This window comes from Artemia franciscana, chromosome 10 (genome assembly GCF_032884065.1).
Source record: "Artemia franciscana chromosome 10, ASM3288406v1, whole genome shotgun sequence".
NCBI classification, from domain to species: Eukaryota; Metazoa; Arthropoda; class Branchiopoda; order Anostraca; family Artemiidae; genus Artemia; species Artemia franciscana.
The window spans coordinates 40,268,039-40,294,996 of NC_088872.1; the positions used below are offsets into that span (position 1 = coordinate 40,268,039).

General features: G+C 36.0%; 1 protein-coding gene across 1 annotated transcript in view; it reads right to left on the reverse strand.

Moving 5' to 3' along the window:
• Positions 1-9,085: 9,085 nt before the first annotated feature.
• LOC136032191 (recQ-like DNA helicase Blm) overlaps positions 9,086-26,958 on the reverse strand; it is a 75,138-nt gene continuing 57,265 nt past the window's right edge. Inside the window, exons 14-17 of the mRNA XM_065712392.1 lie at positions 24,711-24,893; positions 19,235-19,373; positions 15,563-15,797; positions 9,086-9,340 (exon numbers count right to left, since the gene is read on the reverse strand). Coding sequence (XP_065568464.1) covers positions 9,154-9,340; positions 15,563-15,797; positions 19,235-19,373; positions 24,711-24,893 — 744 coding nt within the window. The 3' untranslated portion in view covers positions 9,086-9,153. The remainder of the gene's footprint in view (positions 9,341-15,562; positions 15,798-19,234; positions 19,374-24,710; positions 24,894-26,958) is intronic.

Sequence of the window (26,958 nt, forward strand, 5' to 3'; positions counted from 1 at the left end):
ACTTATGTATTATGCGCCACTCACTCAAGTTTACGCTGTGTAAAAACCCCAGAGCAAAGCATTTTTTGTTAGTTTCATCGTTACTTTAGAAACAAACTTGGGCTATAGATCTGCACATTATGGGGGGGGGGATTAAGTATTGCAGGTCTGCATGCAAAATGTGTTAGGTACAATTATTCTACATATTATGAAGTAAGAATTGTTTCTGACTTCAAAATCTCTAAATACTTTACCCCCCCCCCTACATATGTGCTAATATATAGCCCAAATTGTATATTTCCCATACAATATGTCATTTGTTTTTGTCTTGTCTCGCTCTAAGCTGAAAGAAACAAACACAATTTTCCGGGGGTATTTTCCTGGGGGAGGGGTAATCACCGGAGGGGAGAGACGTCTAGAACCAAAATAACATCTTATTGCAACCGAAAAACCCCACCATTTGTCAATGACCACTGTGACATGCCAAGAGATCCTTTTATCTATGTCTGCGAACTTACCATAAATGTACAAATACAATTATATTGTTTTTGTTGAACGTTTAAAGAATAGAAACGTGAGTGCTTATGTGATATAATCAGACGATAACACTTGTTAGAGGAGTCTTAATTCATGGAGGGATAGTCATCTTAATGTTTTGCAATCTTTTATCGACATTCGGTTTCAAGGTACCCTTCCCAGTCAAATTTGTCTATGTGTAGTATTGAAACAGTATAAGAAGCTTTTATTTTTTCCTGGATTTTTTATTGCTGTAGCCCGTACGCTATTAGAGTATATTCTAAGCTCCAGTCGTACTTATAATAAATAAACTGCAGGTGTAAATGCTGCGTTCGAGGGATTGAAAAATTCAACCGATATCTACGAATCCATTTCGCAGATTTACAATGCATTACAAGCTAATGAAAGAACTATAGGAGGATGTGTATCGTTAATTGATAAAACATTTCTACAGGCAGGACCTAGAGACAACAAAGCGATAATTAACGTAAGATATAGCAAAAAAAGTGAATGCAGAGTTATCACATGCCTATTCGTTTCACCGGTCATCTCAGGACGTTATTAGTCAAACATACGATGCGATTACTGTTGACTAATAACAATCATTGCAATCTCTTCGCTTCCAGATTATGAATCAAGAAGAAAAAATCATGAAAATTGAGATAAAATTAGATAGATTTGAGCAAGAGGCTCTGCTTGATTCGTGAATTTTTTTCTGTAAAGGAGCAGTCGGGGCCTGATCTCTAATCAACAATCCAGCAATTTCTCGCAACTAAAAAGATTATGATTGAAATAAATGCCGCTTGAATTAGGAATATAGACATATCCAAAATTCCTCTTGCTTTTAACAACACGTCCCTAAACAGTAAAGCCCCTCCCTCTGTATCAGTTAAATATGTAAACAATGATGTAGTAAGAAAGTCTTCAAAGCGAAAGCCAGGTTAGTAGCAAACGGTGTTTTTATCTGGGAAGCACTGACGAATGGCGACTTAACATCTTAAATGATGCAAAGGACAAAGTTAGCGAACGAAAAATTTGGACACGTCGTGGACAATTTTTGGCAAAACCTAACAATAAAAGAGTGACTAGAAAAAGTCGTACGTGAATTAATTTTTCATAGGTTAAGCATGTCTCTCATTGAGATATTCAGCTCAGCGTTCACTTTTTTTTCATTTAATATTTTTATCTCTCTTTTTGTATCTAAGAAATTATCTGATTAACTTACCAGAATATACTGATTTCATGAAGCCCACTGTTTTGTTACTTGTCTGTCTTCAAAATTGTTACGTTAGTTTAGGATCTTAATCCCTTGTTATTTTGAAAAATGGTTTGCTTGGTATTTGCGTTGCCACTCAGTAAAATTTTATTAAATTTAGCAAAAACAGACCCGAGTTAGTAAATTTAGTAAATCGAGGGCAAATTTAGGAAATTTTTGAATATTTAGGAAATTTAGTAAGTTTTTAGTAAATTTCCCAGAAATATGAAAAAAAATGTTTAACGACTTTTGTGCTAAGTTTCATTCTGTTGATCAAAATTTGAACATTTCTCTCTGTCTGAAATGATATTTTTTATTCTACGGCTTCGCTTTCAGTCCCTTCTACCTCTTTATTAACGTCAATATATCGCGTGAAGCTTTGAAAATCTGAAGCTTGGATACAACCAAAAAATTTAGTTTTTATTGACGAATGAATTCTGCAGTCAGTAATTTATTTTTAATGACAGTTTTGAATAAAATGATAGGTGTTCAAAGAACAAGGGTGCAGGGTTTTTTTTCCGAAAAGTGGTGAAAAGCTGAATAAAAAAGGATGTACAGCACCCATTGCTGCGGTAAGTCCTCACGGGGAAGGAAAAACTGACCCATGAACTATTTTATGTTTTTTTTTTTCTAATGAGTGGACAGAAACCAAAAACTATTGAGTCCTCCAAACAGATTTTGACTGATTTTTCTAATGTATGTTTCCTCCCGATGTAGGTCAAACATACACTAGGCCTGTTATTGTGACGTGCATGGAAAAATGGTTCAAACATAGGGAATCAAGATATCCTATAGTCAAGGTGCCAATTGACAAAAACACGCTTATTTTCAGGTCGTCTGTCGTCTATGACACATCTGTTTTATGCAATCTGAAAACAGTTTACAGTCATATTGAACACGCTGATTTCAATTACACCCAGGAGTCTTCAAGGGGTGCTTGACCCTTAAAAATGACTTGAAAGGTTAGAAAAACATGGAAAGTTTTCTATACAGTTTTTTTTTTCAAGTTTGCAATGCTACCTGTTATATGGCTTCTGCAAAGGATGCAACTTTAAGAAGAAAAAGAAAATACTGGCAATGAGTTATAACTTTTTAACTTATTGCCAAAAATTTGTATTGGAAATCATTATTATATACTCAAAGAACAGGTGCCTCGCCCATTTACTTTGATTGTTCTAGTCACTCCTTTGCACTGTGCTCTTCTCACGCTTTAAAACTCTTACCTGAAAGCGTGGAAAACTTTTTTAGAGACCAATATTGTTTTTGTCCTAAGACCGGTCAAGGAACATGAACAGTTACAAAAGTTTACAAATATTGCCAAACACAGGCTGGTGTCCATCCGTGTAACACGATGGCTGTCTCTTGAAGTAGCGGTTTACAGGATTGTAGAACATTGGAGGACCTTGGTTCTGGTCCTGGGTGATCAAACTAACAATGCTGCCACTAATAGGGCTAGTCGAGAGAAGGCAAGGCTGATCTACCGTTTCATGAACGACCCTTTCTGCAAAGCCTTCCAATACTTTCTGTCTTTCACGCTAAAGAAGATCAATGTGCTCAATCTGGAGTTTCAGAGTGGAGCAGTTTGCGCTTACAGTATTATGAATAGCACCAAAAGTATACTTACCTTGCTACTGAAGTGCTTTGTGAAGCCCAGTTTGATAAAAAGTGCTGCACACGAGGAAGGTTTGAAACTCTCCCTGGAGGATTAGACACTCTAGAGTGTAGTTCTTCCTCTGAGCAAGTTGAACCTCTCGTCAAAAACTGAGTGTCATTTGTTACAGTCATTTTCTGCCGAAGCTTGCAGAATTCAGAAGAACTGCAGGCCATATATGTAAAGTTCTATAGGCAGATTGCCAAGAAATTTCAACAACGAGGTTGAAACGCTCAAGAACTTGAAGTGCATCGACCCTGCCCTTGCTTTGAGCAGTTCAGTCAGAACACTAGTACCATCCATGGGTCGATTTCTAAATTGGTTGGGGAGTCTTGATAGGAAAAAAGAATAAAAACAGACTTTATTAATGTTCAGTGGTCAGAATTACAGTCTAGGACAGATTTTGTGAAAAATAGACTTAGTGACAGCTTTGAACCTTATATGTTCTGAAAAAATTTGCGGTTGGTGAAAGATGGTAGGGGGAAAGCGATGTTTGATGATCTTTGCGAATTTATGTTGCGGGTATGCTGTCTCCCCCATTCGCCTGCTGAGTCAGAACGGCAGTTCTCAGTTTTGTCAAACATGAAGCCAAAGCTTCGGAATAGGCTAAAGACGTAAACTGTTGCTACGATGATGAACACGAAACAAATTTTGCGTAGAAAAACTGAAAATGGGGGAGTAGCGACTTGGTCCACACCGCCGCAGTTAGTGTCAAGAATCTCAAGGTGAAAACAAGTTTTGTCTTGACGGCAATTTCATTGTTTGTCAGGCACCAAAAACTATCAATAGCAATAAACTGCAGTCAACTCAGATAGTTGACTGCAGTATAGTTTCAGATAGAAAGCGTCTGTACACTTCCCAATAACCATTACTATATGTAAACACTAGTCGAAGTTTGTAACTTGCAGCCCCTCCCACGGGGACTGTGGTGGAGTGAGTTGTCCCCAAAGACATAGTTATTAGGTTTTTCGACTATGCTGAATAAAATGGCTATCTCAGAATTTTGATTCGGTGACTGTGGGAAAAAATGAGCTTGGGAGGGGGCCTAGGTACCCTCCAATTTTTTTGGTCACTTAAAAGGGGACTAGAACTTTTAATTTCCGTTAGAATGAGCCCTCTTGTGACATTCTAGGACCACTGGGTCAATACGATCACCCCTGGAAAAAAAACAGAAAAATAAAAAAACAAATAAACACGCATCCGTCATTTGTCTGCCTGAGGCCAAAACAGTTACGCACGCTCCTCCTCAAACCTAATCTATTCAAGGCCTCCCTCTTTACACCCTCCCAGGATTTTCCCATTTCCTTTAAATCTTTATTTATGACATCCTCCCAACCCAGATAAGGATGACCTGCTTTCCGTGTAGCCCCAGACGGTTGGCCAAAAAGGACAATCTTCGGCAATCTGTCATCCTTCATCCGCAGAACATGGCCTAGCCATCTCAACCTTTCTTTCATTATAGCCCTAGAAAGCGGGATTGAACCACATTTTTTGTACAACCTACTGTTTGAAATACGGTCAGTCAGCCGGGTACCCAGAACAATCCGTAGGCAATTTCTCTGGAAAACATCTAGTAAATTTTCATCTGCTTTTCGGAACGCCCATGCTTCAGAGCCATATTTGACCACTGTCATCACTGTAGCTTCCAATATTCTAAGGTTTTTAGACTTATCTTTCTATTCTTCCAAACTTTTTTGAACTGTGAAAAAACACCCTGAGCCTTAGCTATTCTACTTTTAACATCTTCACTGCTCTCACCGTCTTTACTAATAATACTACCAAGGTAAGTGAAGCTGCCAACCTGATCAATCTTTTCGTTACCCAACATCACCTTTTCATCTTCACTTATTCCTAGCCTTGGTGACTTAGTCGTCTTCACATTAATTTTCAAGCCTATTATAGCACCCTGAACTCGCAAAACCTCTAAAAATTCATTCATTTTGCTCACACTTTCATCTAATATGCTTAAATCATCAGCATAATCTAAGCCCAGGAGTGTTTTTCCTCCTCATTTGATTCCGTGGTCTCCAATTGCCTTTCCTGTGCTCCTTAAGACGAAGTCCATCAAAATGATAAAGGGGGATAGAACACAGCCATGCTTAACTCCTGATTTAATACAAAACCAGTTGCTAACCTCATTTCCTACCTTAACCGCAGCAATATTATTCTCATACATAGCACAAATCACTTTAATGTATTTCTCTGGTATACCATATAAGGATAAGACCTTTGCTAACGCTCTTCTATCAACAGAATCGAGAGCTTGCTCATAATCGATAAAACTGAGGACCAAAGGTGTTTGACATCGAAGGGACTTCTCAATTATTAACCTAAGAGTGAAAACTTGGTCGACACATCCTCTACCTTTTCTAAAACCGCACTGTTCTTCCCTTAAAACTTGTCTACAGCATCTCTCAGTCTAAAAAGTATCATATTACTCAGTAATTTGCTACCTACAGAGACCAGACTATTACCTCGATAATTACGACACTCGCTCTTGTCACCTTTTTTATACAGTGGTTTAATTAAGGTTTTCCTAAAATCATTAGGTACTTCTCTTTTTCAAAAATCATGTTCATAATCTTCAATAGCTTATTAACTCATTTAATTCATTTATAACACTATCAGCACCTGGAGCTTTATTATTTTTTAATCTATCGTATTTGTATTTTAAATTTTAGTACTGTGGCTAATTCTTCCTCACTAGACAAATCTTCCTTCACATCCAAGGTATTACAAACTTTTCCATTTTCATCTATATCTTTTCCTGCAACTGTATCTCGGTTTAGCACATTCTCAAAATGTTAATCAAAAATGTTATAAACCTTAATCAAATTACGGGTAACCAAATAAAACTTACTTTTATACTTCATGACGATTTTATTTATTTACAATATGAGAAAAAGCCTGTAAGTCTGAAAAAGAACAACTATTTAATAGGGAAGCCCCCAAGAGTGACGCTTCTTGGCAGGCAAGTTCGTAGAGAGGCTTTCCATGCATGGAAAGCACGAGCTACTCAGATAAATATTGAGGGATTACACACTAACTTCTTTTAATTTTAGGATTGTATTTCTTCTAAGGGTGAATGCGGGTGCTGAGGTGTTGGCACATCCCCAAATACTTTAAAAATATTTTGAGCTTAAACAACACGACTACATTCATATGCGTATGAGCATAAAGGCTTGAAGAGCAGGGTACTTTAAGACAAAGACTTGTAAAAAAAAAAAAAAAAAAAAAAAAAAAAAAAAAAAAAAAAAAAAAAAAATCCATCCACTGTAAAATTGTAACCTGGAAATCCGTTTTTCACATTTCAGACTTCTCCATAAATTTTCTTGAAATTAGATTTTTTCTCTATAGGATAATTGCCAAAGTAAACCAAAATAGAAACAAGGATCACTCGAACAAAATTTGTTCAAATCCATTGCTGTTCAAAAAACAACTTTTTCGCATGCTGACCAATGGTCTGCGTAACGTAGATGCGGATTTCTTAATTTTCTGCCTTTGGCAGTGAGCCCAATGTCTGGTTGGTGGCGAATCATCCGAAAATTCCCATGCCCCCCCCCCCCAGATTTCTCCGGGTGTCCCTATAGAGCTGGGTCGACTCTGACTGTGATTACAGAATCACACCATTGACCCCTGTTCTAAACCAAATAACCAACGACACCAGGACTCAAACCCTTGTCCTCAGAATTTCAAGGCTACTGCGGTAACCACTCGGCTAGGACGGCTCAGCGCCCTTTTTAGGCGGAAAAATTCATACGCTAATAAAATACTGTTTTTTGCCAGTTAATGCAGTAGAGCAAAAATGTCCCCCAAAATCTTTGGAATAATAAAATTCATAGAACTTTTGCAGCAGTCACACGCGAACCCGTGTTTAGTTCTTAAGTGACATTATTGGGTAATCCATAGTCTATTTTTAAGAGCAAATTAAACAAGGTTCTGAATTAAACATACAAAAACATCAGTTTTAAGACAAGAAATTAAAGAGCAATGTCAAAAGTTAAAACAAACAGAAATGCTGTAAACCTGTGAGGAGGTGGTCACTCCCTTAGCCTTCTGCTCTTTACAGTGAAATTTATTTTATACTTTGCTAAAAACTTATTAGAATACACTGAATAAATACATGCTGGTGTTCACTACTATCTTATTTTCCCGATATCTTTCAAAAAATTTGAACCAACAAGTTCGTCGTTTTCAAAAACCACATGTTTTAAGATGGGTTTTGCCACATCGCAATTTAACTTCATTGATAAGAGCAGGGGGTTGAGGAGTCGTTAGACATTAGCGGTAATTTTTATTGGTTTCAAGTTTTATTGTTTCTATTAACTTTACATAAAAATAAAAAGATCATTTGTTTCATAGAACTGAACATTCCCAATGGGACAACACAAACAAATCAAAAAAAAGTTGCACAATTATTCGAATACAGTTACTTATGCTGAATCAGCCATTATGTGACAGAGGCCAGATGGGAGATATTTTAGTTTTGACATAAATATACTCGAATAGCTAATCCAATTAGGCTTGGAGTAGCTAGGGGGGATATTTTACAGTCCTAATTAATCATCTCTCTCAACAATTGTCACATTAGGCACATTGCTGAATTTGGATGCCTGCATTTTGCAGAGGCTATTAAAATCCTTTTTGAAATGTCTCAAAGATCTAAAAGAGAGACTTAAGGATGTATTGTAGCACTGATCGGTTACAATTAAAACTTTAAAGGAGGAGATTTTAAGTGTAGTCAGTGTCTATTTCCTACATATAAATTCCCGACCATCTCACTGACAAGCCATCTTGACTACTACAGCCCAGACAATGTAGTAAATACACTAAAAAGTGTTACACTCAAGCCACCTAAAAGAGGAGATGGCTGCCAGAGAATTCTTGAAGAGCAGCTTTGTTAAAAGCTACTCTTCCAACAGAAACTATCTCCAAAGTGACACCATCCCTGGAAATCCATCTATTTATTCCTTAAGAACAAAATTCAAACTAAAAATAGCCTTAGTTAAAAAGGGGTTGACTAAGAACACATCAGGCTTTAAGTTTTTTGTGGCCAGAGCCATAAAGAGTGTTGGAGGATGATTGTTCACTGAAGGAGGAAAGTGCTCCTTCCTCCGATACCCTTAGAAAACAAATCATTCTCCTTAGAGCCAGTCTTCAAAAGCGAGTTTAAAGCAAAGTTCCATAAATCAAGTAAAATCAGCCCCAACCCCTAGACGACCGGTTGCAATTCTCTCTTCCCTAAAGATAAAATCCATAATAATACTCCGATTCTCTAGTTTTAACGAAGCTTGCTCTAGTAAAAACTGAAAGACCAGTGCTTGTGCTTCGACAGAAGTTCGCTGGGATTATGAAACAAATAGGCATTCATAGCGAGATGTAAACTTGGCAGCGTGTTCTCGGTCCTAGGAGAAAAAGTTCCTCTTCAATGATTCTCGATTTAGGTGTTTCCTTTCAGACAAGACAGAGTTTTATTGTCATGTTGGCTTTGCAAAACAAGTGCTTTCACTGGAAAATAAGTCTGAATTCGGAACCAGTAATTGTTTATATTGTGATTTCGCACACAATCGCTATCATCTTTGGGCAAATCATTGAAATTATGAAGACACACCTAGCTATCCAAAAAAAATTTATGACGAAATAAAAGCATCAAACATTGGTAACAGAACAACTTAAGCAAAGAAAACGTTGAATTAGGATATAATGTAAAAAAAATCGTTATAAACGAAACAATAAGTCAGGGTAAAACTATTTACAAGTTTACGACACGTTGATTATTGAGGTAGCCTGGTTTCTTTATTGGCACACGTGAAGCTGGATTTGATGGAATGAGCATCCGAGATACCGAGCTTGAGCTTGATCCGCCTCTTTGAGATACTCCTCTTGCACCACCGCGTTTTGATTTAGGAGAGCCAAATCCACTTGATCCAGCGAATGAACTATAAGATTCGAAATTTTAGAGTATTTAAATTTTAAAGTATTAAATTCTGACGGAACATTTTTAAGCCCAAGAAATAACTTATTGGGCTTAAAAATGTTATAATACAACTTTTAAAACTTTATTACAACATTATTAAAAATAAGTTATAATACAACTTACGTTATATTAAGCCTCAAATATGATTGAATATACTTGAGAAAACCCAAGACTCATGTTGTGTTCTAGAAAGCGCATTTAGCTATTTAAGGCTTTAAAATGTTACATAAAACGAAAGAAGTTTCCGAGCATGTCTAAGATCTGACTCATTTCTGACCGTTGAAGGACAAAAAAAAAAGCATTGGAAACATTTTAAGCAAATGTGAGTCTTTCAGTTATTTCCCATAACAGTCTCCATTTCAGGTTACTGATGTTCTTAGCAAATTTTCGAACAATATTTGAGAAACAACTCAAATTTTGAACTACTTAGTTTTTTTTGGGGACTAAAATAAAAAAGACAACGACTAAATAGATAACTAATTAGTGGAACATACCCTCAACCATGAATGGTACTGATTAGACATTTTAAGATATTTAAGAGGGCAATGTAAAGAGAAATTGTCAAAACTAAACTTAACTAAATTTAAGTTGCCAGGGCAACACGAGGCGTTGCAGCAGCTTCTGGTCGATTTTTTTCGCCACAATTTAAAAATTGTAACTTCAAAAATTTAAAATGGTGTTCATTCTCTCTCCGTGAGAGAGAAAAAGATCGCTAACAAGTCATCGATATTCCGTGTAGCTCTTCCTTTCGTAGCCTCTAAAAATGCGTTCTCCATATCTTCTTGGCCCGAGATAAAAGTCGCACAAGTTTCAAGACATTAGCGATTGGTCTACATTTTGGTGAAAATTTTGCAGTGGGAATAGTAATGGAAGGACCATAGGCCCACTTTGTGCCTACAATCATACAGTAAAGAATCATCCTACGTTTCCAATTTAAATACGTTGCTATTGAAACACCTTTTGTTGCTACTTGAATTCATTCGAAGAAGATATCTGTTTTAACTATCACAGAATTTGAAAACAGAAAAAGAGAATTTAGAATTGCAAATAGAAAAAGGGCTGTGTTGTGGTAGTCTATGTTAGTTTAATATTTGACATCATTTGTCATTAAAATTGTTAATTGTTTCGTAGTTATTTGATAATTGGGATAAATGATCTTTGACTAATAAATTTATAATCCCTTACAAAACAAAAAAAGAGAGAGTGATACCAAATATGGAAACACTCATGAGTCTTTTTAGATTTTGGGTGGTAGAGGATGGGCTTCAAACCCACTCCAATTGGCATACTTTCTCGTGAACCGAAAAACCCCAGTCTCAGAAACAGACCTCACAATTATATTTTGTCAAACCTTATCGCGCATCTGCTTATTTAACAAAAACGAAAATACTAGATTAACAGCATTCTTTATTTATAGATACCTATTATTATATAGATATTTATAGATATCTATTATAGATATTTTTTTATAGATATCTATATATCTATTTATAGATAAATACTAGCATTCTCAGTACAAAGAGTGTTTCCTCTTCAAATGGGTGATAAGAATAAACTGAACAAGAGGTTGATTGGAATAAAAACGGTACTTTTCAGAGTCAGTTAATCCGCATGCTTGAACTGAGTCATGAAAAATGTTCTTAAATATTGGCTACATCGTTTTCTGTAGTTCTCAATTTTTGCATACCTGACCCTCGGTAAACCTGAAGTACAAGGGCATATTTGAAGGAAGTCCTAAAAAAGACTCATAAATACTTACTGATCCAAAATGGATCCAAAAATGTTCCGTCAATTCACAAATTTTAAAAAAAGGACACTGCATAGCCCGAACTGCGTAAAGACATAAGTGTTTTTAGTCCACGTTCCACTAATAATAACAATGATGTAAAAATAACAGTTCAATAGGGATTTAGCCCTACTGAACTGTAGTATATGTTTCCTTTTCGGTTTCTTCTGCTTTAAAACGCAGTATGTGCCAAGATATTCTATCTGCTGACCTGCTGACTTCAAACTACAAGTTTTCAAAATATTTATTTCGAACTTGTTGTGTGCTTTTTGGATGGCCTTTTAAATTGGTATTTTGTTTCTTTTTTGCTACTGACGTTTTTTTTCTTTTTTGCTATGTATATGTAAGTTCATATAAGATCAATGGTTAATATGGACATTCACCTAATGCTTGATTTAACTGAGTTGGCTCACTACATTTTCCTCTTTTATGCTAAATTCCAGAGGCTGTAAAGAGGAATTGCATTTGTCTATTTAGTTTTTTATCTTTTAACATGTCATTTTTAAATACAGCCTAGCCTATAAAATTGGCACTGGGTTAGGACCGTGCGCTACTTGGTTTTTACAATAAATTAGGACTTCTACATCTCTGCAAGGTTTATGCTTGTTTCTGCACCGAGTCAGGAATTACCCTGTTTTACACTAATTTACGGCAGATTTCGCTATTGTATCGAATCAGAAACAATGTAGAATCCAACTTGTTTTTCCTTGTATGCACCGCAGCAATGAAGGTATTTTTCTTGCTATTTTCAAAATTTGTAGCTCACCAACCATTTTTTCGTACGAATATATGCACTGTATATATACTGGTATATGCAGTACATTCAGAAACGTGAGAAAATGGTCCATTTTTGAATGTCTAAATTTTCTATCAGAGGCGATGTTACAGCGTTGCCTATAATAAAGACCGTAAGGCTTCAATCTTTTATTATTTATTTATTTATCATTTTTTTTTCTGAATGAACAATGAATTTATGAAGTTACGACAACTGGAAACGAATTATATTACAAATATTTTCTTTTTCACTTACAACATTGAAAATAAAAATAAAAATTACAGTGATATAAAATCTTGAACTGCTGGGCTTTCTGCTATTGTTATAATTATATATCAAATATTCAGTTTAATTTTATTAGTTCTTTCAAGGACTGTACACGACAAATAGTTTTCAATAAAACCCAAATGACACAGTAGGCTTTAGACTTTTACAGTTAAAGAAGGGGACAATAGCCAAACTCTTTTTTTTTAGTGATTTTTGTTCGTTTTAGGTTTGGTTTGCAAATTCAGTTTAAGTTTTACTCGTTTAAAGAGTTATTTATTTATTTATATTTGTACCTGTTCTATTTTTGTTTGCTATGATTTTCTACTTAATTTCTGTTCGTTTTGGGGTTCTTTTATTCTTTAGTAGTCATTTCTGGTTGTTTTAAGTGTGAATTATTATAGGAATTTGTTTCTGCTGGTATTAAGTCTAAAATGGCTCTTTACTATTTTTTGGAAAACTTTTTATTCGCCAAGTTTTTTAACTAATTTATTTAAAAGTGGGATAATTGGGAAATAGCACCAGGGACATATTGAATACCTGTTGCACTTTTAGATTTTAGCTAAACTTCAATTTGAAGCTGGTGCCTTCCTGATTACTACTAGAATAGAACTTTCCACAAGAAAGGGGGAATATAGCTAAAAAAAAGAAAAAAAAGGAATCTTGATGGAACAATTTCAGATAGTCTCCCTCAATGTAGACTATAACAATATAGGCTTTAGTTGTCTCACACACTGTGGGCTTTAGCTCAAGGAAAAATAAAACCATCAATTTTTACCCATGGAAGAATTTCACGTAGCTTTTCAAAATGCAATATCATGTTTATTGATCCAGCCAGAGGTCTAATTTGCAATACATCGAGATCAGCGTCTTAGGACAAAACCTAGTTTTGCTTGGACAATATGCTAAAGTCAGCCTTCAATTTTTTTTCGCATGCTGACCAATCGTCCACGTGGCGCAGGTACCAATCTTCTGATTCTTTCTGATTCTGATTGTCTTAGGGATTAAAGTTAAAAAGACCGATACGAATATTTCACAAAACGCTTGACTGAAGAAAGAAGAGATTGTTTGCAAAAGAATTTTCTTGTTTTAGACCTTACAAGGATAAGAAGAAGAGGGAGAATACAGGGTGAATTAATTAGCTGTGAAATGGAAGCCATGTATACAATTACCAAGGATCTGGAAGATACACCCGGGTGGCATAATGGTGAGATATTGGCATGCACTGGCATTTTGAGGAATTGTAATGAAATAGTCAGTCTGGACTTAAATATGGGAACTAGCCATTAGGAAAAGTCTAGAGAGAGATCATCAGAAATGAGAATACGTTAAACTGTGATAAGGTTGTGGGAAGTGATTTAGAACAGAATGAACATATTTCTGATAATTTTGAAGTGAAGGAAGTTATTTTACGGAGAGGACTTACAGACAGTACTAAAAAGATCTTAAAATAATGGTACTCCATGAGCTGTGGTAAACGAGTCTTGAAACATGATGGTTGCGGAGTGAGAGATAAATTACCAAAGATTACGAATATAATCTATGAAAAGGGAAAGTACCAAGTAATTTTAGGAAAACTTTAATGAAACCCATTTGTAAGAAAAGTGGGAAGTGTGAGTCTGGTAATTTCAAGAGGCATTACCTTGATTTCCACAGAAAGCAAACTAATCAGCATGATGATATTTTTTGAACTAAGAGATTCTGCAGACGCAATTTCAGGAGGAGCGGTTTGTTTGGGAAGGGGAGAGGATCACCCACAGATTAAGAATTAGGAACCGTTTGAATCATGGGACCCCTTTAGTCCTAATTTTATAGCTTATGAAAAGGTTTTTGATTCAGCTGATAGACTTTATTAAGGTCCTATTCCTGACAGGTATACCAGAAACAGGTATATTAAAGTGATTAGAAAATAATATTTGCGTGACTAAGTTAGGAACTGAGTCTACTGGTTGGTCTTTGTGGAATCGTGTTAGATCATGGAAATGAGTAATCAGAGTTTTAGCTATCTTGTTTATATGGATCAGTCTGACGCACTTATGGAAATGGAATCAAATGGGAAGGCAAAACTCTCCCAGACCTGGATTACAAAGATGACTTGATTATCCTAGACAAAATGTTAGCATGATAAATGAATTCCAGAAGTTTTTAGTTAATTCACTAAGACTAAGAATAAATGAGGTTGAAGAGGTGATGTTAGGTAACCAAAACTCGATTAAGTTGAAAACCACTTAACTGGGTAGCATTATTAGCAAAGATGGCGTATGCAGTGAAGATTTAAAAAGTACAACGTCCATATCGAAAGGTGTTTTCTTTACAGCTGAAAAAAGTTTGGAAGAATAGGAAGATAAATGTCAGAAGTAAGATTAGAACATTGGAAGCTAGAGTGGTCAAGTATGGCTATGAAACGTAGGCCTTATTGATAGGCTGAGGAAGATTTTTTTAATGTTTACCAGAGGAACTGTCCAAGGATAGGCTAAATTACTCATTCGACTGAAAGTCTATCTAACGATAAGCTGCACAGAAAATGTGGTTCAATTCTACTTTTAACGGCTACAACGAAAGAAAGGTTAAGAAACGCCAGGTTTTACGAATGTATGATGATAGATTGTCAGAGACTGTGCTTTTTGGCCATCCATCTGGGACTAAATAAAAATAAAGTTGTCCCCAAATGGAATATAAAGAGGTCATAGTAAGGATTTAGAGAAAAGTTGGAATTCAATTTTTTTTGCCGTGATGCGCAAATTTCATTCAATTTTTTTTTCAAAAAATTCGGAATTGCCAGCATTGTTGAGGAAAATATCCACAGGTGGGACTCAACTAGTCTAGAGTTAAGTAAGGATTTTGCATTACCCTTTTTTTTTTTTTTGGATTGGACCGGGGTAACTTTATTATATATCCGTGTTTTTACATTGCTTCTAATTTTCCTGTTTAAGTTTTGTTTTTAAACTTCTTGTTTTATTTTACTCCAATAAGTCTCATTATTTTAAATTTCTCACTGCTTCAATTCTATTTTGTTCTATTTTAAAAAAATGGGGCCATATTTGGAGAAGTGATTGCAATGAGGCAGCGTTGACAAGTACCATTACATATTCTACCCGAACTGTGCCGTTTTATTCTTCTTCATTTGCACTGAAAACACCTTGTTGGCTATACACGCAAACATCCGGGGCACAGTTTTCTTCTACAAATTCCACTTATCTTAGACCCATTTTATTGGTTATTCTTATTTTTTTTTTTTTGAATTTTGAAATAATCATTTTTATTCAGAAATAATTTTGTCAATATAACGCTTCATTTTTTTTTACCAAGAAAATGATAAGAAATGGTCATTCGATACTTGATTTGAAAAAAACGCTCACCCTCCTCTACCCTTTCCACGCCATCGTTTGAAACCACCTCTTCTACTTGTGGCTTTTCTTTTTAAGCCCCGTCTGGCATTTCCAGAACCTTGAACAGTTGGTGATTGACCCAAAGCAGTTGCCGATTGCCACTCTTGATCACTGTCAGAGTCATGGAATGTGAATGCCTTTTTTGATTGGTTAGGCTGTGGGTTAGCCATTGCTATTCGCCTCTCTTCTCTTTCAGCCATTATTACTGAAACAAAAAAAAAAAAAAATCAGAAGAGCTATTTACGACATGCCCTGCCAGCGGAAAAAATGCCAGTTGTGAATATCCAATAGAAAACGAAACTGGTTTATGAGACTAGTGGCGTCAATTCAAGAGAATTCAGGGGGAGGGGCAAGTTCCTCCTGTTTTTCCATTTTTTTCAATAAAATGCTAAAATGCAATTTTCTTGGAGAATACCCCTTCCCCCCAAAAGGCTACTTTCAAAATATTAAGGGGTCGCAAGTCCCCTTACACCCTCTTAAGCGATTGACGCCACTGTATAAGACCAGCTAGTGAAAACTATCGCGAATATTGACTGAAAAAACAAGTTATTAGAAAAATTGACCATAAATCCATTGTTCTAGTAAATTTGTCTTAAAAGACTGGTATCTGTGATTGGGTCCTAGTTATCATTCTGCAATGTTTTCAAAAACATATTCAAATGAAGTTATATAATTCCAAAATAAAGAAAATAGTGAAATTTATGCCTCATTTTAAAGGCATGAGTGTGATAATTTGAATTTGTAGCTAATAACCACTAGCCAGAAAAAAATTGACTTGCAGCCTGGATTCATCCTACAGGTCTATAGAATTGTTGTTTTCTCACGAGTCGTGAGAATACACGTGAGAATACAACAGTGAGAATACCGCTAATCGTGAATATCAGATAAAAAGCAGAGCTGATTTCCCTAGTCAAGTCTTATACCGCTCTTGACATACACTTGGCAGAGTAAGGTTCTGGATTAAGAACCATAGGTCAGTCATTAAAGACCATCAATGACTCACAAAAATGCTTTAAGATGTTGAGAGATAGTATCTCCGGTTATCTAACCTTAAGGCTCTACTTCGGTGTATTTTTTATGTTCACCAACTTTATTCGCTATTTAAACTTTTAGTTCAATAATTGATGAACTCCTATATACATAAGTGATTGATCCATTATAACAAATCATCACATAATTATTGTATTATATTGATGTATTATAATTAATTTGAAATGTAATAATTGAAGATCCATTATCTGAGGAATCTTGTTTCTTAATTTCGTAATCCAAGTCAAACTGGTCAATTCATTTTTGACTGGTCGGTTTTCTTTAAACCAGTTACCGCAATCTGATTTAATATATTCTGATTTATGTGCTAATCATTTCAGTCAAATTGCAAATTAATTATTATATAGCTAGCTGACCCCTGCCACGCGTTGCTGAGGCGCTGCGCGACCCAGCAACACGTGGGGTATCAGTGCCAGTTACTCGTCTCTAAGTAGTAAATCGCTTAATTGCACGTACAGATTAACAGAAGTACAGTAAATTAACAGAGGTACAAAGGTATAAACAGTATATTTTTATATATATATATAGATTTACGCCCCCCGCAATACTTTTGGGCACTCGGTGAAATAAACATAAGACGAAAAAATCGTGGGGCTTCGCACCACGATTTTTCTGACGCCGCTAAAATTTTTCGTTCGGTTCGATAAGGACCATGAAAATACTGACATGTCATCAACAGAAATTTCGAATTTGGTCGGTAAGCGCAGCAGTTTTACCGACTCCTGACCTCATTTTACAGAGGGTGCCACAATTTTCCGTTTATATAAATAATCAGCATTAAAATAGTCACATGATGTGTACTGAAATCTAAATCTTGGCTGGTAAATGCAGCGGTTTTACCGACTCGTGCAGTGATTTTACATATTGTATTAAGAACATTAACAAAAGAGAAAACATAAAGAACAAAAGAGAGTATAAGGAACCTTAACAAAAAGAGAACTTTTTGTCTCTCACAAAGTCCTAATTTAGGACCTAACATTTGGAAATCTTCCGGGGGAAGCGATACAGCTATGAATTAATACGTTTGCTATATTTACAACTTTAATTGAGAAGATAAAGGGCCCATCATCAGATCTTACGGTCCCTACTGGGCGGTACTGATCTCTGTTTTTTTCAGCCCTTCAGCCAGAAAGTGCAATAGGGTGTTGGTGGTCATCTATTCTGTGCTTTTATCTATCCCCTTGTTTACCTTCCCCAAATTTATTACCAACCAGCCAGGAACTGGGCCAACTCTGATTAAGCTTACATAGTCAAACCATTAACCCCCGTCCCAAACCAATAATAGGCTATACCAGGACTCGGACCCTCACCCTGGAGGATTGGACCGAGAAGAAAACAAGTAAATCATTCAGATATTTTGTTTTGCTTACTCGGTCCATACTACACTTATGAGTCGTACATAATAAGTCTGCTTCCCTCCTTTTGATGACAATTTACGTTCGTGAATAAGATAAGATATTTACTGCAAAAATTGTTATCACAAGCCCCGAAGAGTCGAATTTGAATTTCAGAGACAATGCATGGAAATATGACAAATAAGAAGGTTAAAAAGCGGACAAGGAATACCAAAATTAAAAATATAACAATTAAAAATAATTTGGTAATCAATAATTAAATTGGGAAGCGTCATAAGAGGTTAAAAAGACAAAAATCGGTAAAATAAAAAAGAAAAAATATGATTTTTAAAGGACATTACAAAAGGGGTGGGTAAGGCGAACAAATATAAGACTTAGGCAGCACCAGTACCAAATAATAAAAAAGTCAACTAGCGGGGTGTTTTGATTTTCTGTAATAAGGGGGACAAAGGCTTTTTCCATATCTGGAGGTACACGGGAGATATCAGGAGGTGAACTGGAGATAAGGCTGAGGTATGGAAAATTTGGATGGAGAGTGTCTTTTCGGAAAAATGTTTTCCATGCGAGGGTTTGTTGTTACACTATAAAGAAGTGGTGGACGAATGGATGATAGACTTATCTGTCAACAAGTGAGATGACATCATTTTTATACAATCCTAAAAGAAGTTTATGCCAGATTTGCCTCTCACTCACTCTGACTCTCTGTCTTGGGTTTTTCTACAATTAGCCTATGGCTTGATACCCGCAACTACTTGATTTTGAATTAAAAATCAATGGACTCGGTCTCAGCCATACAATTGTTTTGTGATAAACGATCGGACCTTAATTTAGCTAAATATCCTCTTCCAGTAACTGATACTGAAACGGAGAAAAACTACAATAATAGTTTATAAAAATTAGTCAAGGCTGAAATCTCGTCAATTTGAGACAATAAGATACTCGATAGCCAAAAAAAAAGGTATACAAAATTTGGATGGCCTATCGATAGGAGTGTCATTATATTTGTTCTATATTTCTAAAGAAATTGATATTTTCTACTCTTTCAGTAATTTTTACAGCAAAAATGTCAGTCTTCCTTTTTGTAGCTTAAGATATAGTAGAAGCTGAATAATTTTCATTTTGTTCGGTGCTATGTCAACATTAATGGTTGATGTTTCTTTTTTTTTCAAATAGACTAAATGTAAACATTAAAAATAAGCATAAGAAAGAGCAGATTTTGACTCAGGTGGAGACTTACAAATTTTCCGTTCACTATAGGCCTTTGATATTTCCAGAAGGGCATCACCATACATTTCCAAGTTAGCTTGAGTTACGTGAGTTATTGCCAACATATCTTCAAATGTCTCAGGCATTTTTCTTGAAATTTCACGAAGCGCCTGGAAAAAGACAAAAATGAACATCTAAAGATATTTTGAAGCGTAACTAAAATTACTTTTATGTTTTTATGCTTAAAGTCCTTCACTTTTACGTCCTTTTGCTTGAAAACAATCTTGGTAAAATTGCTGGTTATTTCTAGGAAATACTCTGATGATTTACGGAATTGTGGTTTAAGACGTAACATTACTTTCAACCATCTAAAGCGGATAGTTCTATTCCTAGAATCTTGTTCCCAAAAAGTATTGCCAGCTTCAAAAAAAAAAAAAAAAAAAAAAAAATGGCGGACCTGCTCTTACTACGTTCGGCCTTGACTCCAATACGGCTGTCCTGTGTGGTTTCCGTGTTGAACAAAACACCTACAGACAAGGTAACCAAAAACAAATTTTTAGGACACCTTTATTTTATTGGGGGGGGGGGGTTGATCCAACATCAAGAGATGAACCCTCCCATGCAAGGCCTTGGTAAATACATATGCTTTTATTTTTAGATATATGAGATTACTATTACTTTTTGATATATTGTATTACTTTTTAGCAAGGTCACTCATATAATGGATAATATTAAATATCATTTGTTAACAAAACCAACATTTTTGTTTGAAAATAGATCCAAAAATGTGTTTTCTCTAGAGGGGGGGGGCAAAACCTTGAGCAAACATTTTAGGGAGCCATAAAGAACATACACACAAATTTGAGGATTCGGAGGCATCCTCCTAGTCATGTGTGGCACCCAGATTTAAACAAAATCAGTGCTATAACTTTTGAGCGGATACTATTCAAAAGTAAGCTATTAAAATTTCCCTCATACCTAACTATTCTATTTATGAAGAAGAATTTAATTAATTAAATTGGCTCTCTTAGAAACGCGGCTTGATCAACTGGACTATAAATCTTTGGACAAAAATGTCTTGACTCGGAATTCCGTCGAGGGATTCTTCCCGTACCAATACAGAAACACAATATGAATTATTCAGGCTACCTAACTGAAACACCGGTTAACTTTTAAGCCTGAACTGATTGACTATCCAACTGTAAAAGCTGAAATGCGTCTAAAAAATATCACGTGTTTCACAAAGCATTTCAACTTTTTAACTGCACCTGTCAGCGGCTTCATTGACGTGACAGCCTGTACGAAGACAGGATAAAGGAGACAGGTCGGGCGAAACGCTTGCTACCTACCCTGAAAAAAAAAACCTGGCAGTAGAAACGTCGACAACAACATCTTGAATATGTCACTGCTGCAGCACTGCTTCGGTAAGAGTAGAATGGCTTCGTCGACGCCCTCTGCACTATTGATGGCACTGGAGGAATTGAGATTTTCAACCTTATTTTCTTTTTTACTTTATGACTTGCGACATTTTATGACATTTTGTGTTTACTTTATGACAGGCCTACAGCATGTGTGTCGACAGCTATGAGGTCTTCTTCTCGGCTAAAGAAGAAACGTGAAGAAGAAGTTACCCTAGTTGTCAGTAAACAAGCAAGGAAGTCAATGTCAGAATTTTTACCTAAGAATGAAAGAACGCTTTAAGCCCGTTTTGCAGGCTCCCAGTCTGTATCAACTGTTATTGCGGCCTATGTCCCCATAAATGAAGCTGATGAGGCCGAAAAGATAGTTTCTAAAGAGATCTGAACGACCCAGTCAATACAGTACCTGAGAATGATGTATTAGTTGTGTGTGGCGACTTCAACGCTGAAGTTGGTAGTGATTATAGACAAGCACTTGGTGTGTTAGGCCGACACGGTCTGGGCGCCATCAATGATAATGGAATGCGATTAGTTGATTTGTGTGCTAGCCGTAGACTGATCATCGGAGGATCATGGTTGCCCTAACGTTAAAGTACACAAATGTACTTGGGCTTCACACGACGGTGTTACAAGAAGCAAGGCTCATGGAAAGGCGATATGTACGATCAATATAGGATGTGCGTGCTTATTGTAATGCAGATTCTTATTCAGAAAATCAACTGGTGATCGCCAGTTTCAAGCTAAAGTTGAAGACTGTGTGAAAGTGTAAAAAGATTGTTAAGTGTTTTGACATCTTGGACAAGAGGCTTCGACAAGCTTACTGTGTAATCCTTACTAACTGTTTTGCGAGTCTTCCGGCTGAAGAAACAACTACAACAGTTGAGAAGATTTAGGAGTCTATTGTTCAGCGTGTGCGGGGTGCCCTCGAAGAAAACACTAGATGTGCAGAAAAGAAAGCAGTGGATCAGCGACAGCCCTTGGAAACTGATGAATGCCGGAAAGAAGCCAAAATCGTGTTAGACTCATGAGACAGCGAGAACACTGTTGAGGACAAAGACCACCTGAAATCAAATTATAAGGAAGCCCAAAAGGCCGTAAAACAGTCTACAAGGTCGGACAAAAGACTCTTTCTAAAAAAAGCAGCAGAACTGGTGCAGCTGTCAGTAACGGAGACAGCCGGATAGTCCGTCGTACCACAAGGGAAATTACCGAAAGTTTTAGCAAGTCGGCTTCTTCGATCGAAAGTAAGGCTGGCCAACTTCAAGCAAAAAAGGAAGACATCGACGAGAGAGGAAGGAGTACTTCAATGAGGTACTGACCTTTCCATCACCTACAAATCCTGTAGTTGATCCGGCTGAGCTGCTACTTTTCTAGCTCGACATAAGCGAAGAATCCTTTAGCCTGCTTGAAGTCAAGACTGTATTACGTAAACTTAGGAACGATAAAGCTCCTGAAATACGGAGTCCAAGTTATGACCGAGCCCCTTTACTAGGTGTTTGCTCAGATATGGGAAACTGAAAATATTTCCACCGAATGGAAGAAAGGGTTGTTGTCAAGCTCTTTAAAAAAGGAAAATCTGTCAACTGCAATAACTGGCGAGTTATCACACTACAATCTATAGGGAGTAAAATACTTTCGCAAATACTATTGAACCGCATCCACTCGAAAGCTTATGCAATACTAAGAGATGAGCAGCATGGGTTTTGACCAGGCAGGTTGTGTGCTGATTTGATATTTAGTGTGAGAGCACTCGTAGAAAATCTAATGAATGGCAGACTAAAAATAGTATTTCCTTTATTGACTTCTTGAAGTCGTTCGATTTAGTCCACAAAGACTGACTTTGGATAATTTTACGGTATTGTGGATTCTCCGATAGGATTGCTCTCATAATTATCGCATTATACGAGGACCAGCTAAGTGCTGTGAGGAATGATGATGGGGACATTAACAAATGGTTTAGACTGAAGTCTTTTTTCCACTAAGAATGTATCCTGTCGCCATTACTGTTTCCTGTGGTCATTGACTACATCCTTTGAATATGCGATTTCGCACGAGGAATCCAGAAGAACTAAAACCACAAACTTCGTGACGGCAATTTTGCTGATGATATAGCCTTTCTATCTCATTTAAGAGGGGAGCTGCTGATAAATATCACTTATTTCTCCAACACAATCGAACAAGCTGTTCTGTCAATCAGTAAACAGAAAACAAAGTCATGCGCAACAACACCAATACCCTACCTTCCCCACCGCTCAAAGTTGGATCAGATTTACTAGAGGAGCAGAAAGAGTCTATGTACCTTGGTAGTCATATTAAATATGATGGGAGCCTTGAGCGGGAAATCACCACACACATTGCATGCGCAGGTAGCACCTTCAATAAACTAAGGAACATGAAAGAACGCAGCATATTCCCGAAGCTCAAGCTCTGACTCTTCAACAGCAGCGTCCTTTCCGTACTAATGTACAGATTTGAGTCTAGGGCGTTTACCAAGCAGCTGGAAAAGCGTATCCAGGAACTTGAGAATATCTGTCTTCGTAGCATCCTTAGTGTCCACTGCTCGATAAGATCAATAGCGTCTATATACGTAAAAAGACAAAGCAACCACTCTTGACCAATAGAATCATAAGTAATCGACGGTATTATTAGCGTCACATGGTACGGATGAGCGAGGGCCTCCTCCCTCATGATATGTGGCGTCGGACTTCTCACGCCATCAGAAGACACGGACAACACAAGGCAACACTCGGCCGATGCCTTGAGAATGACGTTACGCCGTCCAGATCGTTGTGGAGAGAGGCACCGTTGTCGCTTATGCGCCAGAGCTGAAGGGGGAAGACCTAAGTCTAAGTATTCTACCTAATCAGGATACATTCTATTCTGAATAAACAATTTTTGCATAGTAAAAAATGAATATGAAATCCATCAGGACTAATAAGTGACATACTACCAACGTACCAGCATTTATAGGCAAATAAAATAATGTGTACATATTATGGACATAACAGTTGAATAGGTTTCCATACCCCAAGAAACGTAACGAAATTTAGGAAACATGACGTAATATCTTATTTGTTAATGTCAAAGGTCAATTTCTGGTAATCCATTTCATGAAACTAAGTGCTCCGTCTTCTAACACATTCCTATGACTCAAAAATAAAAACAAATTCTTAAGTTAAGTAAATTCAAAATAACAAAATTGACACACATTTTACCCTTAGAATGGCTCCATAACAAACAGATTAATTGGAAAACTAATTTGAATACTAAAAATGGAAGTATATAACACGTTCAGTTTTATTAAGAGGTCGGATCTCTAGCCCACAATAGAGAAAATAATAACCCCAATGCAGAAAAATTAAGAAGAACAATTCATAAAATAGGTAAATTTACATGTATAAATTGATAAACCCGTTTTACGCTTAGCATACCAGCCTAGGATAGTGATTCATTAGAAAACTTAACTTCTTGCTCAAAATAGAAGTATACAATGCGTCCAGTTTTTAGTATATCCGATATCTAACACATTCCTAAGAGAAAAAAAAAGAAGCTAAAGCCAAAATTTTTAGAATAGGTCAATAAAAACAATACAAATTTAGAAACCTATTTTACCTTAACGTGGCAGTGTAGGTTACTGATTAATTCAAAAATTTACTTGAAAATTAAAAACTTAATTACAAAAACAGTAGTAATAAAATTTCTAGCACATTCCTAAAATTTTTAGGTGTACGGTATACCCTTAGAACAGTAATGTAGGATGTTAATTAATTTAAAAGCGTACCGAAAGTTAAACATAGAATTACAAGAAGTATGAAAAAGTTCTAGCACATTCCTAAGACAAAAAAAAACAAAATAAAAAAAAAAACATAGTAACGAGAAGGATAAATCATAACAACAAAATTTGGGAAGCTTTTGATTATTAAAAATAAAATGGAAAGAAACATAAAAACTACAGCATTTTTTTATACAAAAAAAAACAAATAAATATAATTTCTAAAGCGGATAAATTAAAGAAGAAAGAAAAAAAAATGAAGCACATGCTCTACACTAGGAGCGACAGTGTACAATATTGGTTATAAAAAGACTTACTTGAATATTAAAAATGGAAGTGTAAGATACTTTAAGTGAGTCTCCAATAGCTTTGGTAGCATCTGTGAGTTCGTTGTAGCAACTTATTTCCAAGTTCTTCAACTCATCATTGGTTGCAAGAGGGGTAGTAGTTTGTACTTTGTTGCTTAGAGATTTGGTACTCTGCCTCACCGAAAATTCAATCTAAAATGGTTGGTGCTATCAAAAGCAAAAATTCAATGTAAAACGACAAATACTGTTAAAAAAAAATTTTATTGCCTGAAATTTAAATTTTCCCCAACAAGAATTGTCTGTGAAAATATTTAACAAAATGTTATATGACAATTCAGAGAGTCGCCAAATAATAAATAAATGCTGACTATTCTAAGAAATGGGCGCGCACTCTCCCATCCAAATCTTGAACTTGGCTCTACACCTCTCGATTTTTATTCAAATCATCATTTTTTTAGGATCAAATTAACCCCTCCCCCCATAAAAGAATAGTTACTTAATTCACAATCAATTGAACAAGCTAAATAAGAAGACTACTAAAGTTTATAAACGAAGACTAAAAACACTATAAGTTAATAATTATCAAATAATTATGCGTAAATTAGGGCATGTAGAATTTTGTTTTAAAATCAGAATTGAAAGAATCAGAGACAAGTATTCATTTGAAAAAGAAATTTCAGAAAAATCTCAATTATTTTTCCTTTTAATTCTAATTTCTCGTAAATTTCAATAAAAATGTTGTCCTTATTTTACATGAAGGGACATTTACATACATACATACATACACACACACACACATATATATATATATATATATATATATATATATATATATATATATATATATATTATATATATATCTATATATATAAAAATAAGTTGTCTGTCTGTGTGTCTGTCTGTCAGGTGACGTCATGTTTCTGTGTCGACTGACGTCATGACAGTTAGTTGTCGTCATTTTTGCTATGACGGTGACGTCATTAAATATATTTAAGACATGCGTTCACGTAGAAATCTATTAATGTTTAACTTTAAAATGACTGATGAACTTACAATGGCAACAGCCGAGGAGGATGCTCAAAGAGTCTATGCCAAAAAACTTGCTGCTGATAGAGAAAGTCAGAAAAGAAAGCGTGCCGAGGAATCAAAAGAACAGCAAGGAAACAGGCTTGAGGCTGATAGAGAAAGAAAGAACAGAAAGCGTGCCATTCTCAGGCGAGAATCATAAATTTTTACAATTGTACTTCATCAGTGATAGAAATTCTGAATTGAATGCATTTATGATACGATAATGCATTGTGTCGATAACAACGTTGGAGAAATTTTCTTTTTGGATGCGCCAGGAGGTACTGGTAAAACGTTTGTGATAAAACTGATTCTGGCATCAATTCGATCAAAAAATGATATAGCGTTGGCAATTGCGTCGTCCGGAATAGCCGCAACATTGCTGCCTGGTGGAAGAACTGCTCATTCCGCTTTGAAATTGCCTCTGAATTTGCATTCTACAGAAACTCCCACGTGCAATATTTCCAAATCATCTGGGATGGGTAAAGTATTGCAGCAATGCAAACTTATTATTTGGGATGAGTGCACAATGGCACACAAAAAAATCGCTCGAGGCTCTGGATCAATGCTTGAAGGATTTGCGAGGGAAGTCGAAACCCTTTGGCAGCACATTAATATTGCTTGCGGGAGATTTCAGGCAAACATTACCTATAATACCTAGATCAACTCCTGCAGACGAAATGAATGCTTGCCTGAAAAATTCTAATTTATGGGCACACGTAAAAACATTAAAATTAACTACAAATATGCGTGTCCGATTGCAAAACGATGACTCTGGTCAAACATTTTCAGATCAATTGCTGGCAATTGGAAACGGAAAGCTCCCAGTAGACTCAATTTCAGGACGTATACAACTACCTGCTGATTTCTGTAATTTAGTGACGTCCAAAAATGAATTGATTGAAAAAGTATTTCCGAATATTCTAAACAATTATAAAAATAATAAATGGCTAAGTGAAAGAGCGATTCTTGCACCCAAAAATATAGACGTCCACGAAATCAACAATATTGTTTTGACCAAGATTCGAGACCAGGCAGTCCTTTACAAGTCAGTCGACACAGTTTTGGAACCAAATGAAGCGGTTAATTATCCATCTGAATTTTTAAATTCCGTGGATCTTTCAGGGTTTCCACTACACGTGCTACAACTAAAAATAGGCGACCAATAATACTTTTAAGAAATACCAACCCA